Below are 17,978 nucleotides of genomic sequence, written 5' to 3'. Positions count from 1 at the left end.
CATCAGTGATGGAGGCAGGACAATTTTGTCATAGTGAACTTAAACATATCCTGTTTCCTTAATTTAACACAATAAGAATTTAATAGTTAGCTCAAATATATTATTACTAAACTTCAATACTCATGGGGCATTTCATGAAAAATTCACACAGCACATTTAAAAAACAATTACCCAATTTCACATTAACTATATAAAAAGTTGCCTTACCATACTGTGACACTGAATTACGTTTATTAAATTATTGTTGGGTCGGGGTTATACATTTTCATATTTATTATCATCAGACAGCAGAGAGCATTAAAGACATAAAGAATAAGGTCTGAAGAGCAGCTTTGCTGCTTCTCCCTAGATATTCTTAAATTATATTGAAAAGTGCAAAATGTAACATTGCCCCATCTCCCTTGGGATGGTTATAGGACAACCCCCACAAAGATATGAATATAAACGTGTATGTGTGTCTGTGTGTGTGTCTGTGTGTGTGTGGGTTCCCTTCTTATGTTTTGTGGGTTTGGGATAGACCCTTGGCTCAGTGTGACTCTGCATTGGATAACGGGTATAGGACGGTGTGTGTCCCCAGGCTTATGCTCCGTGCTTTTGGGATAGACCCCTGGCTCAGTGTGACTCTGCATTGGATAACGGGTATAGGACAGTGTGTGTCCTCAGGCTTGAACTACATGTGTTTGGGATAGACCCTTGGCTCAGTGTGACTCTGCGCTGGATAACGGGTATAGGACAGTGCGTGTCCCCAGGCTTGAGCTTCATGTGTTTGGGATAGTCCCTTGGCTCAGTGTGACTCTGCACTGTATAACGGGTATAGGACAGTGTATGTCCCCAGGCTTGAGCTTCGTGTGTTTGGGATAGACCCTTGGCTCAGTGTGACTCTGCACTGGATAATGGGTATAGGACAGTGTGTGTCCCCAGGCTTATGCTCCATGCTTTTGGGATAGACCCTTGGCTCAGTGTGACTCTGCACTGGATAATGGGTATAGGACATTGTGTGTCCCCAGGCTTATGCTCCATGCTTTTGGGATAGACCCTTGGCTCAGTGTGACTCTGCACTGGATAACGGGTATAGGACATTGTGTGTCCCCAGGCTTGAGCTTCGTGTGTTTGGGATAGACCCTTGGCTCAGTATGACTCTGCACTGGATAACGGGTATAGGACAGTGTGTGTCCCCAGGCTTATGCTCCATGCTTCTGGGATAAACCCTTGGCTCAGTGTGACTCTGCGGTGGATAATGGGTTCTGGAGCTAATGGATGAATCTCACCTCATACAAAAAGTTCAACAAATAAATTGCATGATTTAGTAAAATTAGTAATTTCACTGATGGGGCTCATTGAGGGAGTGGTGGTGAAGCCCACTGCCCCCTTATCTGTGGCAGGTCTCTCAGCTCACTCAGGTAAAGTGCATCAGCTGCACACCATTAAGCCTTTATCCAGACAGATCCATGCATGTGGCTCCTGCCTGAGGCAGTCTGTCTGTCACCGGATCCAATAAGAAGATTCGATGTGTAACCCAACACAGTACACTACATTTTAAAAGCACAATTTCTAAGTCTGATTCTCAATTTGACTGCTATAATATGTACTGTAATGAGTGCTCCTCGCATGCAAGAATAAAAGAGGTTTAATATTTCTGGGACCATGCAGTCTGTGAAGAACATTATACAGTAGCAACTGTAAATTCACTATCCTAGACTATATTTGGCACTGACACCAATGTGAAACCATTTATAACAAACTGCACAGAAACATAACAATAAATTTGCTGGGTATTGAGTAAGAAAGCTGCAGAAAGAGTGAGAGGTATATGAAGAAAAGTACAAGTATAGTGAAATCTTCTACTATACTACCACTTTTGTAGAAAATGAACACACCTCAGACCTGGCTCATTTCCTGCTAATTTGCTATTTCCGCTAATATGATTTAAACACGTTCAGTGGGTGATCACAATGCAGTTCTGGTTACATATGGCCTGAACCCATTTTACAGACCCAGTTTTTTGTGGTTTTGAGTTTGAGACCTATTACAGATAGAAAATTACATTTTCTGAAATAAAATAATGCCCCAATTATTAATACAAATGTCTAAGAAGCCTTTTCCTTTTTCTTTCGTCTCTCTGCCGAGAATCATTACTGCACTGGTGATGGTTTCTGAAATCTCAGTCTGATCCATAGAATATCTCGGCACACAATGAGAGGCAGATAGAGAGGAGTGAAGGCAGGAGGCAGAGAGAGAGAGAGAAGAGAGAGAGAGAGAGAGAGAGAGAGAGGGAGAGGGAGGGGAAGCGCAGAGGGAAGATACGGTTGGAGTGAGACGAGCTGGAGAACTAAGGAAGCCAAAGGGCATGCGGAGTGCAGAGTGCCTAAATACATTTTTTAAATATGTTTACATGAACAACAAGCTCAATATTTGTGTTAATAACCCTAACACTAACTACAGTGCGTAAGGTGTCTGAGATATTTGGCTGGCATAGTTAAAGGAAGGAAAAAAATTCAATTTAGCCTATGTCGTCCTTGTGAAAATAAAGGTGAAGTATGATAAGTAATGAATCAGGAAATGGCCACCTTGCACTAGCCCATCGTGGCCAGTAGTGGCTAAATGGTTACGGAAACGCACTTGGAATTGGAAGATTACAGGTTCGAATCCCTGACCAACAAGCCACCACTGAGGTACGCTAAGCAAGGTACTGTCCCCAAGCACTGCTCCCCGGGTGCTGAATTAGCTGTCCCCTGCTATGTCACATACGGGTTAAATGCAGAGGACATTTCGTTGTTGTGCTGTGGTGTATAAACAATGCCCACTGATCACCAAATTCTAATTCACTACAGGTACTAAAAAGGGAACAAAGTGCTTAAAAACACTCAACCCAATAAGCTCAGTCCTTTCCTTGGCACCAAAGCCACATCTTTCAGCTGTTTCTCTGATCTTACTCTCATTCTGTGCCTTATCATCAAACTCATTACACCGAGTGGAGACCCTGGGGCTTCCAGGCTATTTGTCCATTCAGTAAAGCTGTGACAAGAGGCAGAGCTGACATTATCTGACTCGCTGTATTACTTACAGAACACTGCACCTTCAAACAAGCAGGAATAATGATAAGGGAACCACTACAGTCCATATATAGCGATAATCCATCTTGGATTTAGAAAGGTACTACAAAACCATTGCTTTCCTTATTACAATGTAAATGAAATGCAATGCGGACTCTCCCCCCAAACACTGCAAGGCAATTCACACTGATGGCCTCACCACTGATTCACAGCTAGCATGACAGATAAACAGCGAATGAGTTTCTGTTACAACAACAGCCCATGATATAAACCGTGCTTTAATTCAGTGTTTCCTACTACAGTCCTCGGGGACCCACAGCCAGTCCACAATTTTGCTCCCTCCAAGCCCCCTGCCAGACAGTCCACATTTTTGCTGGGAGAGAGTGAAAACATGGACCATCTGTGGGTCCCCAAGGATCTGATTGGGAAACACTGCTTTAATTCACTGGCTCACTTCAGCCCCTCCAGAGACGTACCAATCACACGCAGGTCAAGCTCAGCAGGCTACATGACAGCAGGCTGCAGCTGCCCATTATTTCAGTGCAGCACAGTGTACATCAGCCTTAGCCTTCCTGACAGTGTTTTCAATTGTGGATGTAAAATTAGGAGGTCATTATTACCGCCCTGTTCTTCCTTATGGTCAAAATGAGGGATTTGATCCTGCACTTTTCCCTATCCATCTTTCTCTCACTTATCCAGCACAGCACAGTAGTGAGCCTGGGGCATATCCAAGAATCACAGGGCACAAGCTAGTCCAGCACAAGACACACACACATACACAGTTGTACACAACTGACAAACTGAAAACAGCAGCTTCTCTAACTGCATGTTTCTGGGCTGTGGGAAAAAACCAGGGGAAGCTCCATATGGAAAGTTTGACCTACCGAAGGGACTCCACACGCCATGAGTTGGCAGTGCTGCCCATTTAGCTGCCATAATGTGCCCACTTATTGCTTCCTGTTATCTGCAAAATATCCCATGACCTTCCAAGACTAACATGCAGATTATCAGGGATATGGATGGATGCTCTTGTTTCACCATGCCATCTCTATGATGATAATTGCATGGCCTGCATGTTTCCCCTGTAACTCACACCTTCACTAGAGTAAGCATTCTGGCATCTATGACCCAACTGACCTGCCATGTCGGCAAACCCTTTGTTAGCTATTGTTATTAGTAATGAGGCGCAACAGCAGCTGCCACAGTCTTACTACAAGGTTGGTTACATCATGTACAGTCATTTACTTTCATAAAAAAATGCAAGAGTCAACAGTTATGCATGTATGTACATGCGTGTATGCTTGTACATATCAAAGTTGTAAGTACACACCCAGAAACACACACACACACACACACACACACACACGTCCAACCATAAAACCCACCTTGTGGCATATATCTAACGTCCATATAAAGCAAAAAAAAAAATCAGTCCAAATTACATAAATCATGTTTACTTTAAGCATTCAGTTCATTAGCATCTTGGCAGGCTGTGTGTGCATCCTGATGAGCCACATAGCGTTTGAAAAGGCTTCCGTGTTTTCCTCTGAATGTCTGCTGTGAGCTCTGAGGGTTAAAGCAGTTCCAAATGACGAGTCGAGCCTCGCTTTGGGTTTCTATCAATGGCATACCAAATAAATACCTCTCAAAGACTTACGGATTAAGGGCCAAAGCACAAACATCGTTACAAAATGCTATATTTAACTGCACTTGATGTACTTCCTGACAAAAACCTAGGACATATGCTCAAAAAGGCAAAAAGAATAAATGTATTTCAGTTCCACACTGGGGACACAACTTTTTTTGTTCATGGTGCAGTGTGGTGCAGATTCTGCACAGACTAGGCTCTTACATTTCCGTATCACACAACCCAAGAACCGGCTCAGTTTTATGCAAGTATGTTGGCCTGCATCAGCAACTGTGTTCTGTAAAATGTCTCTTAATTTAAATGTATATTATAAATGCATATTATATTACAGAATACAGAGATGCATATCACTATTTTCCCTTTGAATTAAAACCGCAAAGATTCGGTTTAGCCGCTACGGAGCCTCTGTGTAAGTGTTGCCCAAAAATGGTGGGCTTTGCCTGAAATGGGTCTGCGGAGTGGAAGCCACAGCGCTGCGGGCTCCCTGACGTTTGCGGCACGACCACAAACCCCACAGCTAATGAGTCAGAGTGACAGAAGGCTGGTCGCTCTGGACAAGCACCAAATAAGGAGCATGCGGAGGGCAATTCACGCTACTGCTGGTGCAAATCCCACGGGGAGGTGGAAGCTATAAGCGGCAACCTGGAAGTAAGGGGCCTTCTGCTGCAGGTACACGTCTGCGCAACAAGATAGAGGAGAGGAAGAAAACACAGATGGTCCCTCGCTGTGCAACACAGACGCCTTCCTGTGATGTTACAAACGCAGTGGAGTGCAACCCTCAAGAAATCTCTCACATAGGCAAAGGTAAACCCATTAGTGCGTAATGTGTCATGACACATCACTCTTGTGACCATCCTTAGAATGATCTGCAATTACTGCCACAGTAGCCTTTCTGCTGGTTTGTACCAGATACCTTTCATTCACTTCCCGCATTTTGAGTCTTGGCTGCTCAACACCCCATTGTGGATCCTTGGACCACTCTCACAACGGCTGACCGGGAGATCCCCGGAAGAGAGGTATTCTGCACTCAAAACTTTGAGTACCTGCACCGAATGTTAGCTTACTGTCTAGTATCCCAGACTGTAACACACACTGTTTTTATGAGATCAGAATTAAAAGATCCAAAATGATTCACTTCACATGGGGGTGATTGTGATGCTTTAGCTCATTGGTGCATACTTCAATATCATAATAGATGAGTAACAGGGTTGGATGGATTAACGTATTTTTACACACACACACGTTTGTGACTATATCTTTGTAGGGACAATCCATTCATTTGTATGGGGAAAACTCTAATCTCAGCGTGGCAACCTTAACCCCTACCCAGCCCTAACCTTAACAATAAGTAAGCAAACATACAAGACATTTGACATTTTTAATTTTTTGATTGCATTCACAGATCTTTATGGGGACATTTAAAAACCGGTCCCCACAATGTCAAAAACAGATTTTTATTACATGCTGGGAGACATTCGGTCTATCACAATGTAATATAAACCTAATACACACACACACACACACACACACACACACACACACACAGAGGCCACTTTCTTAGGTATACCTGTTCAATTGCTTGTTGAAGCAAATATCTAATCAGCCAGTTATACATCAGAAGCACAATATATAAAATAATGTAGATATGGGTCAGGAGCTTTAGATAATGTTCAAATCAAACACCAGAATGGGGTAAAAAGGTGATTTAAGTGACTTTGCACCAAACCCCACAACAGGGACATACAACAGGAACAGGAAACTGATTGGGCACAAACTCATGAAATCACCAAAACTGAACAGTGGAAGTGTGGAAAAGCATCGTCCAGTCATGTCGATTTCTACTGAGACATTCAGAGAGTAGAGTCAGAATTTAGCGTAAACAACAAAAGCATGGATCCATCCTGCCTTGTGCAAGCAATTTAGGCTGCTGGTGGTGTAATAGCACGTATAGGATATTTTCTTGGCTCAGTTTGGGCCCCATAGTGCCAATTGAGCATTGTTTAAATGCCACAAACTACCTGAGTGCTGTTGCTGACGATGTCCATTCCTTTATAACCAGAATGTACCCAGGTCCTAATGGCTACTTCCAGCAGGATAACGAACCATGTCAGAAAACTCAAATCATCTCAGACTGGTTACCTGAACATGACAATGAGCTCACTGTACTCAAATAGTCTCCACAGTCACCAGATCTCAATCGGATAAAGTTCCTATGGGATGTGGTGGAATGGGAGACTCACATTATGAAGGTGCAGCCGACAAACCCACAGCCACTGAGTGATGCTATCAAGACAAAATGTCTAACACGGTGTACCTAATAAAGTGGCCAGTGAATGCGTGTTTGTGTGTGTATGTGCTCTGCAATTTGCATCATAACAGCTGAATATTTGTTAACTCGGTGCCATTTCCATTGCTGCTGTGACTTCCTTTGTTGCCTCATTGGACCATGTTTCATGACCAGACTGCCAAGCTGTGCTACTGTACAGCATCAAACAACATCTGCAGAATTTCTGCAATAGCAGGCCAATATACTCCCTCTCCGCTGTTAACTCTGTCATTATGGTCTGGGCTCCAGGAAAACCAGAGCACAAATTTTTTATTATTATTAGCCTATATATTGCGTATTTCAATTGTTTTGCCTGAATGGACGCTAATTATAAGTCAAAATACAATTCAGCAAATATGTTTAAACGATGCTTTACTGCAATATTTTGCTTTACTGCACTAATGCTTATGGATTGGGTGGTTTTAAAAAATACTGCATTTCTTTCTCACAGGTTAAGTGTAATGTCTCCTATACACTTTCCATTAATAAAAAAATAATCCAAATATAAAATGATCCATAATCATACATTTCATTTCATTGCCCTGCAATGGAATAGAATTATTGCACTAAACCAAATAAGAAAAGGTTATTGAAAGTTCACCACTTAATAGAATAATAATTATTACTCCAGTTTTTACAGAATGCCCCCTAGGGAAAATGCAGTCACTTACAGGGTTTTGACCAAATTTGGGATTATGATGTCCCTGATTCATCTCCAAAATATTAAAGTAAAACTTCTTGTACAGAATGCTGTGATGTACTGTCACTTCTTCTGGCTGTCATAGGTCTCTAACGTTCCCCTCATCCTCACACAGATGGCCTGCTCTCTGGCCTGTAGTTCAGGCGTTCATTAGACCACAGCAAATGTAGATAAAGATGCTAGTGTTGGATTTAAAAGACCAAAGACAACACACATGAAAAGAAGAAAATATGCAGCAGAAGGTGCCATCAAAAAAAAAGTAAACACAAAAACTAGCAACTGACAATATACTATACACTAATATAAACTTAGATCATTCAATATACAAATGGTGCCTGTTACCCCATACTGTATATATTATACTAAAAGTGCTCTACCAAACTCTGTATATATAGCTACAAACATATTTCAGTTATTATAAATTCTTATGCTCGACACAGGGGTCAAATGAAGAAAATCCAGTATGATGCCTTGAGATCTAACTAATCAAAGGAGTCACCTGTGATTTCCCCTGCCTGCAACTTTCAGGTAACAGCCTCATGACTCATAGGCTCTAAATAAACACCATATATGGCAGCAGAACAGCAGCAAATAGCTGGCTGAGTTTAATGAGCTTTCGGTTAACTCACTGGATTTCTGCGGAAGCAGAGCAAGCACAGCATAGTCTGGCCAAACTCATAGGAACAGATAGAGAACTGCAGGTTAAACATGAGTTGCTGCCATCTATGATGTGTTCAGAAGAGCTGAACAGCTGTTAGATTATCAATATTTAATGTTCATGATAAAAATGAATCATCCATAGATATTCTATAATTGTTTAGCTAACACAAGGGAAGAGTAGGGTTGAAGCCTGTAATAATTACCGTAGGGCACAAAGCAAACGACATGTCTACAGGATGCCAGTCAGTTGCGAGGTACTCACACTCATTCACCCATGTAAACTGGTGATAAAAAGAAGGATGCATTGGAATGGGGAATGCAGTAATAACGTGGATGTGTAACAAATCTGCAGTAACAACTGTCTGGTAACACCGCAGTCTATGAATATTCTTATATCTGCTATATTAGTTATAGGTTATTTTGTTCTGTTAAATTATTCGTTCTCACCCCACCACCACCTGTTGGCAGTGTCAAATGAGTAATTTTAAGGTGCCACAGAATACATTTTTTCCTTCACACTATTCTCTGGTGTCTACCTACATAGAAGGTGCATGAACTTGGTTCGGTTGAAAAATTTCTAGAATTGGATTTACAGGCCAATGGAGAACCCTATAATTTGGTCCTAGAATGAAACAGGCTGTTTTCCCTTAAATGGTGGACTCAATAACATGGTCATGAGCTCTGCTCTGATTGGCTGGTGTACGGTGAGGCACTGCAATGGCTCACACAGAACCAACATAGATCAGTACAGGTGAGGTGAAATATGGAGTGTTTATGCATCCAACCATATATGTTTAAGCCTGTATAAGAGGAGGAATAAGATGTTGAGGACCAGCCGGTTGCTTGGACGTTGCAAATGTCGCTTATGAGTGCTAAGTTTTCTCATTGAATGTTTCCTGGAACAATTTTCTGCACATAACTGTAACAGTCCCACTTCAGCCTAGGCAGAACGTTGGCATAATCATAACTTTGTTTTCAGCAGTGTAACAAGAACATTAAAATTATTTTTCATCTCACGCAGCAAATGATTTTGCAATGCTAGCTTTGTCATGCATGTTTTATTGAGAATTCCAAACAGTAACCTGAGCAGCTTGTAAATGTGTTATTTATAATGAAGTTGGAGTTCTATCATGTTTTCTTTTGTTACTGCAGTATCAATTAGATATGTGTAAACTAATAAAAATTAATGAAGTACTTTTCAATGTTAGTATCACAGACTTCAGAAGGTTGTTTACTACTAACCCTGCTACACAGCAACATTACCAACTTACATAGTTAGGATCATGCAACTAAACAGATCCAACTAGTTATTTAAGTTGCTAACAGGAGCTTCTGGGAAACATACCCTTGACTGTTAAAGATGAACATCAGCCATGCCTGTTGACAGTTCAGCTCCTTGGGTAGGGTATGTAAAGTACAGACATCCCCATCATAGCCTCGAATGGCACACTTGTGCATACAGCCTCCCATTTTCATTGTTGTTCTCCGCTTCATTCTTCACAATAGCTACAGAACTGTTGAAGTCTGAATGCGCAGGTCCATTGAGCTTGAAAGTGGGCTGACATATGTTACATTTGGGGACGTGGTTAAGGCTGTTCCATAACAGTCCAGGAATTTCCAAACAATCTGCTTTACTTCCTTCTTTTACATATTCAAGAATTATATTTGAAAGAGGGAACAACAGTGTTTGAGATTCACGGTATGTTATTTGCATATATCAAATTCTCCTTTTTCAACTATACCGAGGTAAAGTCAGATTTTCATTTTATGGAACCGTTAATAATTAATATATTTAAAGGCAAATATATAGATGTTTTATTTTACTATGTACTGTTGTTGTGTTGGTGATCATAGGGATGGGGTGGGGACAGTTTAGATGTTCACAGAGACAAATGAGGATGGGATTAACTATAATGCCCGTGCAGCTCTCTAAGCAGAACTCTTTACACACAGAGTGGAAGACTACAATGATGATAACCCATCCAGTGATCCATCTCCTGACCCAGCCAGCCACACTATATTGGACACCAGCTCACCATAGTACCCCGAGTAAACTTACACATACATGCTGATAACATACAACATCCACATGCACAAAGGAGGCAGGAATCAGACGTCCATCCGTGGATGTGTGAGGCTACAGAGCTACTTATTGGTGTGAGAGTGGGAGAGCGATAAACCACCAGTTTCAGCGGCTTGATGGGGTTAAATCGGTTAAATCGGTGCTTCATTTTACCACAAAAAGAGGAGACCCATGGGGGGATGATCTTCAAGTGACACACTGGCAATGGAAACCATTTCCTTTGATATAAGGAGAAACACTTGGTAAGATGCCATGTACATCTGTGCACTCAGGGCACCAGTCAAAGTCGATGCTGGTATTTCCTGCCTAATATAGACATGTACATTATATTATCCATCCATCCATTTTCCAAACTGCTTATCCTACTGGGTCGGAGGGGGTCCGGAGCCTATTCCGGAAGCAATGGGCATGAGGCAGGGAACAACCCAGGATGGGGGGCCCGCCCATTGCAGGGCACATTCACACACCAATCACTCACACAGGCACACCTACGGGCCTCAGCATGTTTTTGGATTGTGGGGGGAAACCGGAGTACCCGGAGGAAACCCCACGACGACATGGGGAGAACATGCAAACTCCGCACACATGTAACCCAGGCGGAGACTCGAACCCGGGTCCCAGAAGTGTGAGGCAACAGTGCTAACCACTGCACCACCATACCGCCCTCACATTATATTATATTATATTATATTATATTATATTGTATTATATTATGTGCATCTTCTGAAGTCTCCTACATCCATTGAGACCATCCTACCTGCTTCCCTGCTAACTTGAAACACTGTTTGCTTTCCTCTCCTTATGGAGTAAGCACTCCCCACCTGTATCCCACCACAAAACTCAGTTCACAGTACAACTCTCTAGAAGATATTCAAAGTTAACATAAATACTGTATTAACACATGATCCTGTTCAGGATGGGCGGTTAGATGATGGATGGATGGATGGATGGATGGATGGATGGATAAAAAGTAAATAACAAAGGAGAGAGAAAACAGCTATAGTGGTTTTGAAGTTATTTACCATATGATCATCTTCCAAAGTGTATAGTGAAAAGAGAATTGATCTGTAATTTCCCAACTGTAATACAAAGCACCTGATGCTATGCTTGCTTTTTAATAGGCTGCTTTCTCTTGTACCCCTTGTAAGTGTCACTGAACATCCCGTTTTGTGGGGAGTTTATCAGTCATGCTGCTGATGGCTCCCACTGCTACACACAGGATGCCAACAAACTGGCACAGTCTAGCTCCAGAAATTACTGCTTATGTGTTGCTTGGATTTAACCAGAACAAAAGCCCCAGCACCGTGGCAAATAAATCAGTTTAATTAGGTTAATTAAAGCTAATAAAAGGAAATCCTGACCTAGCAGATTAAATGTTCTCTGGAAATTTGTTACTTCAGTCTTAGTAACTCTTTACACCACTGCCTATGAATATTAGACACTCCTTGTGTGTATATGGGCCTACAATCTACTAATTTCCATTCTTCCAATACTTGGAGCTCTCATCTTAATGTCCATCTTTAACTACTATCATTGACTTCATTATGAGGTTATTATTTGTGTATCTAGTTTCTGCTCTCTGGTCAGTTTCCTGCCTACTGTATATTGGCGCAAGATTTGTAATATGTTTGACTCACATATAGGCCAATGTAGCAATACCTTGAAAATTGTATTGGACATGTTTGCATGTTTATTACACTTAATATGTTCGTCAACCATTTTTTTTTTTTTACCAAAAAGTTGTAGGTGCAGCGTTTGTTTTCTTACCTTTTCCGTAGTTTAGATGGACTTTGATAGCTTTGCCTTGGTTGATGTGTAGGTACGTAAACCAGACTGCAAAGGTGAGCAGGACTAACAAGAGAAGCAGTCTGAACTGCTTCCGGATTTTCTTTACAGGGAAGCGCAGCATCTTCGCAGAACCATAACCCGCTTAGCCGGTTCAAAACATATACAGGTGAGTATCAGACGAATAACAGGGATGGAAACTGCACTGAAAAACGGGCACCCGTCAAGAAACACAATGCCTTCACGAACCAAGCTACAGTTCACCTTGAACGCCCGGTGCATATGCGAAGAGTCAGGGTTGTGTATTTGATTCAGAGAAATATTACATTTAAACTAAATGCGCAAATCATCTCCATGTTAAGTAGTAGTTTATCTTCCTGTAAGACAACTGCTTAGAAAATGCATCGTTAACTTCTCACTTATTCTTTGCTCCACTGCTATCTACTTTACCTATGTTTTAATAGCGTCATCAGATAAAAGCATATAATCTGTAAAATTTTACGATTCAGATAGTTTTCGTATTTTTCCCGTTGATGACGTTACAGAAAAAAGTGAAAACACGACGCAGAAAGAGGAGCTGGGTTTTTTTACAAAGGAAAAAGAAGCTGTCAGCTATTGATCTTATTATAGCCCTGTTGCATGTGTCCTTTTTGATACTTTTGTGGTCAAGTTAACTTTTCCATCAGATTTTATTCTGCGTGCTTCTTTTTAAATAATCAATGTCCGACATTTTGCTTATTAGTCCCAACGGATCAGTCATCGATTCTCATGGCAGCCTTAACGTTAGGGCTGATACAAAACTTTCATTTTTTACTAGCCTGACTTAATTAAAAATACTCTTAACGTGTGATCCATATATCACATTAAGTACATTTCCATTCCAATAACTAACGATAATAACCGATTCAGTAAAATCACATACACGCGACGAGTTGGGTTTTATTTATTTTGATTACTCGGTAAATTTAGAACAAAAAATTCGGCCGAAACACAACCATTTTGTCACTTTTATGCAGCTTTCTTATTAAACCTCGACAGAAAAGTAACACCTAAAAGTGCCAACAGGATAGAAATCTCCGTCGGAGAACTCCCAGGTGGAGTGCGCTTTGACGCTTGGGAGGCGCATTAGTGCCGTGATTTCGCTAGCGAAATACAGTTAATTCCAGTAATTTTGTGTTTAAATTTCCATTTAAGAAACCGTGCGTGCCGTGCTTTTCCCAGCATATATAAAACACAACCCTTGATTTACTCACAAGAGCAAAAATCAAAAAACTGGTGCACAACGTTATGTGGCGACAATGTGCTGGATATTTCACAAATCCATTGAAATGTCATTGATTGCACTAACGTCCGTCCATATCCTCGTTTTGTTCCTTATGGTTTTTTTAGGTAAAAGTATCCTTTAGAAAGGATGTCTTCAGTGGGAAAAAAAATCGAATAATGTGCCACCATCGGTATCCTCGATCCGATCGTAGCATCTATCTTTCCCTGGCTTCCACCTTCTCTCCCATCAGCAGCATCATCACGCTGACGGGCAACCGAACTAGGAGAAGCTTTAACGGGCAGGCTAAGCATCCAACCGTAAGCGGAGCCTGCGACCAGACGCCGCGATCATCTATTGGGAGAGGCATGGTGACGATAGGCGTGGATGTCAGGTCAAACCTGTGCTTGCAAGCGGTGAATATCTCACTCCTCATTCGATCTGTAGCTAAGGAAATGAGCACTTCGCCGACGCGTAGCAACATATATTAGGCATGCTTTGCATTTCCTTAATATGAGTGCAGTATTTTTGTATGCCGAGTCTCTTACTGGCAAACGACATTATTTGTAATTCAATATTTTTTTTCTATTTTGGATTAGGTGTATTGATATGAAAAGAGGATCATGCACCCGGACGTAATAAATAGCCTTCTAAAGAGCTGAGTATTTAAAAGAGGCCGATGCCTGGAGCATTGCATTTCTTATCGATTCATTTTAAAGCACGCTAATTGCGTACAGTTTATAGTTAGCGTGGATATCGGGCTTTTAATAGCCCTCATCAGGAGTGTCAAACTGCAGTCCTGGAAGGCCGCTTAGGGGGCTGCAACCTATTTCATGGAGCGTATGATAAAAGTTGATGTATTTCAGCTCATGGCAGGGCACACACTGGCATAGTCATATACTATGGGTAATTTAGTTCTTGGATCTGCGGGAGAAAATGCGTGCGATAAGTGACAATATGCAAATCGCACACACAGACATCGTGGAGGTGGTATTCTTAGTGGAAACAAATGTCCTTGGTATAGTTTTACAAAGAAGGCTGCTGTAAGACAAGCTATATGGAATTCTGTTAAATGAGCAAGGCAAGAAATAAATAAGAGGAATGATTGACTTTGACAGTCTGGTCTGCAGCAGCACACTAATGTGTAGAAAAAGACAGAAATGAATCATTTACTGTGACTGGCTGGCATCGTATCTTACTCCTGAAATGCTCAGAAAAATGTTACAGGTGGGACTGTGATGACACTGATTATAGCTTCAGGAAACTTCAGGACACAGGAATGAGTTTGTCTGTGTAATGACCCAAAAGACTGGGGATCATATTATAACACTCACTGTCAGAAATTCGGTGCCAATAAGCACTGCCAAAATGTGCCATGAGAAGTTTTTTTTACGAATTCATTTCAAAAGGACAATAACTAGAGTAGAAAACAGCAGTACATTTTATATAAATAAGACACATGCAAACAGATATTAAAAAGGTAAAAAGCACAGGACTATCAGAAGGAGAATTTCAAAATGCAAACAAATAACATTCCTGGGACCTTTCAATACCCAACCCGCGGACAACAAGCTGATGAATATATTTAGACCTATATATGTTATGTTAAGGGGCGGCATGGTGGTGCAGTGGTTAGCACTGTTGCCTCACACCTCTGGGACCCGGGTTCGAATCTCCGCCTGGGTCACATGTGTGTGGAGTTTGCATGTTCTCCCCATGTCGTTGTGGGGTTTCCTCCGGGTACTCCGGTTTCCCCCCACAGTCCAAAAACATGCAGAGGCTAATTGGAGTTGCTAAATTGCCCGTAGGTGTGCATGTGTGAGTGAATGGTGTGTGAGTGTGCCCTGCGATGGGCTGGCCCCCCATCCTGGGTTGTTCCCTGCCTCGTGCCCATTGCTTCCGGGATAGGCTCCGGACCCCCCGTGACCCAGTAGGATAAGCGGTTTGGAAAATGGATGGATGGATGGATGTTATGTTAACTAGGTGTCAACTGTCGCATTTGTCAACTTTTCAGTTTCCATGAAAATACTTTTTTTCAGTGGCAAAATTGATAGGCTGCCTTTCCAACCTTCTAAGGACAAGTTATAGGCGCATAGTAGCAATGTAAGAGCTGGACTGAGATTATAATTCGGTGGGAGGAGGTATTAACTTTAGGAGAGCAATAAATTTTGCCTATGGGGGGGGGGGGGTGGTTCCCACAATAAATTTTGCAGGCCCATTTACTTATTTTACCTCTTTTTACTAGTTCAGAGCCCATCCGAGACCACGTGGTGCCCTAAGTAAGCACCTCTGCCGGTGCCCCCCCTTGCCTGTGTATGCAATCAATCACGATTTTAAAAAATCATTTAATAGCACTATTAAAATCTCATTTTGAAACAAGTCTCTTCCATGGATAGCAGAATCCAAGCAACTTTTGGGGAATTTTTAATATAGTGACGAACGATCACAAAAAATTACCTACACATAATTTAATGCAAGCCGAAAAAACTTTATTCCTAAAAGCAAAAAGTATACCTTGTGTAGCTGGATTGGCATTTGCCATAGAATACCAGACTTGGCAGGTCTACCACTGGCACCCTGTGCTTTTCACAGATGAGAGCAGGTTCACCCTGAGCACATGTGACAGACGTGAAAGGGTCTGGAGAAGCCGTGGAGAACGATATGCTGCCTGCAGCATTGTTTAACATGACCGGTTTGGTGGTGGGTTAGTGATGGTCTGGGGAGGCATTTCCATGGAGAGACGCACAGACCTCTACAGGCTAGACAATGGCACCTTGACTGCCATTAGGTATCAGGATGATATCCTTGGACCCATTGCCAGACCCTATGCTGGTGCAGTGGGTCCTGGGTTCCCTTTGGTGCATAACAATGCCCGACCTCATGTGGTGAGAGTATGCAGGCAGTTCCTGGAGGATGAAGGAATTGGTAACACTCGCCTGACCTAAGTTAAATAGAACACCTTTTTGACATTATGCTTTGATCTATCCGACACCACCTGGTTGCACCTCAGACTGTCCAGGAGCTCAGTGATGCCCTGGTCCAGAACTGGGAGGAGATTCCCATGACACCATCCATCGTCTCATTAGGAGCAGCCCCCACGTTGTCAGGCATGCATACAAGCACATGGGGGCCATACAAACTACTGAGTACGATTATGAGTTGCTGCAATGAAATTTCAGCAAAATGGACTAGCCTGCCGCATAATTTTTTCACTTTGATTTTCGGGGTGTTTTTGAATTCTGCTCTCTCTAGTTTGATAATTTTCATTTCCATCAAACGATGTAGCATCCTTTCATTCTTCACATTACCCAGTCCATATCAGTATGGATATCCAGTATGATTTTTTTTCCCCTTTGAGATCTGATGTGTTTTCAAAGTGTTCCTTTAATTTTTTTTGAGAAGTTTATAAAGTCAGTCTGCATGCCACCAACTTGAATTGGTTCAGTTTTGACTCCTGGGTGGCAGTGTTGGGTGATGGCTAACATGGGTAAACTGATGCACCAACAGAAATGGATAAGAAAAGGTCAATGCCATCAGGTACCCAGTTTAGAAACAAAGAGGAGGAGAAATGCACAAAAGATAAAAGTAGGCGGCTATTTCACCTCTTTATGAACATTTTATGATGCATGTAATGAAATACACAAGTATAACACTAATATGTTTGTTAGTCAATCAGGTAATAGTGTAATAATCACTTACATTTTTTTGCATTTACTACAATTTACTATAATTTGTTTCTATATGTATTTATTAATCTTATTTTGTATATTGTTTTATATTTATACAACAGGTGTGCATGTGTGAGTGAATGGCATGTGAGTGTGCTCTGCTATGGGTTGGCGCTCCACCCTGCTTTGTGCCCATAGCCTCCTTGTTAGGCTCCAGACCCTGGCGACCCCTAATTGACCAAGCAGTTTTAGAAAATGAATAGATGGATGGATGAACTGTTTCAAATTTACCATTACTCATGGTGGGCGGCAGCAGATGGGTGCAGTTTTTGTTGGGGGGAGGGGGTTTGCTTAGCATGCCGTACAAGCTAGAACAACCACTGTTAATTGCGATGTTTTTTTTTTTGTTTTGTTATATCATGCTTACCCAACAGCGTTCCTGACACCATTCCCTTCCCACCACATTGCAAAAACACAGCATCCCGGTCAGAGACAAAGTGAAACTGGCTGGAAAGTCGCCGCCCCACTTTATGCAGCTGTGCTGTATCAGCACCGCAGAGGGTGCAAGCAAATCAACTTCACCTTCAAATCAACTTCACTTTCATATCAGTTTCTCGGATGGTGTGCGTCTGTTTGGGGCAGGCAGACTGACCAGCCCCAAGCAACAAGTATAATTAAAAAGCGTGAATTATTTATTAACTACATTCATTTTATTATGTGAAGTATTATTAATATGCAATGAATCGTTGCAATAATTAAAATGTTTTTTTTTCCTTTCATGATAATCTAAAAAT

General features: G+C 41.7%; 1 protein-coding gene across 1 annotated transcript in view; it reads right to left on the bottom strand.

Moving 5' to 3' along the window:
- Nucleotides 1–13,953, bottom strand: part of LOC125704293 (N-acetyl-beta-glucosaminyl-glycoprotein 4-beta-N-acetylgalactosaminyltransferase 1-like) — a 91,334-nt gene extending 77,381 nt beyond the window's left edge. Inside the window, exon 1 of the mRNA XM_048969737.1 lies at nt 12,238–13,953. Coding sequence (XP_048825694.1) covers nt 12,238–12,379 — 142 coding nt within the window. The 5' untranslated portion in view covers nt 12,380–13,953. The remainder of the gene's footprint in view (nt 1–12,237) is intronic.
- Nucleotides 13,954–17,978: the final 4,025 nt, after the last annotated feature.

The sequence above is a fragment of the Brienomyrus brachyistius genome, chromosome 11, assembly GCF_023856365.1.
Source record: "Brienomyrus brachyistius isolate T26 chromosome 11, BBRACH_0.4, whole genome shotgun sequence".
Classification (NCBI taxonomy): domain Eukaryota; kingdom Metazoa; phylum Chordata; class Actinopteri; order Osteoglossiformes; family Mormyridae; genus Brienomyrus; species Brienomyrus brachyistius.
The sequence above is the reverse complement of the archived record's forward strand: the minus strand, read 5'-3'. Positions and strand labels throughout refer to the sequence as shown.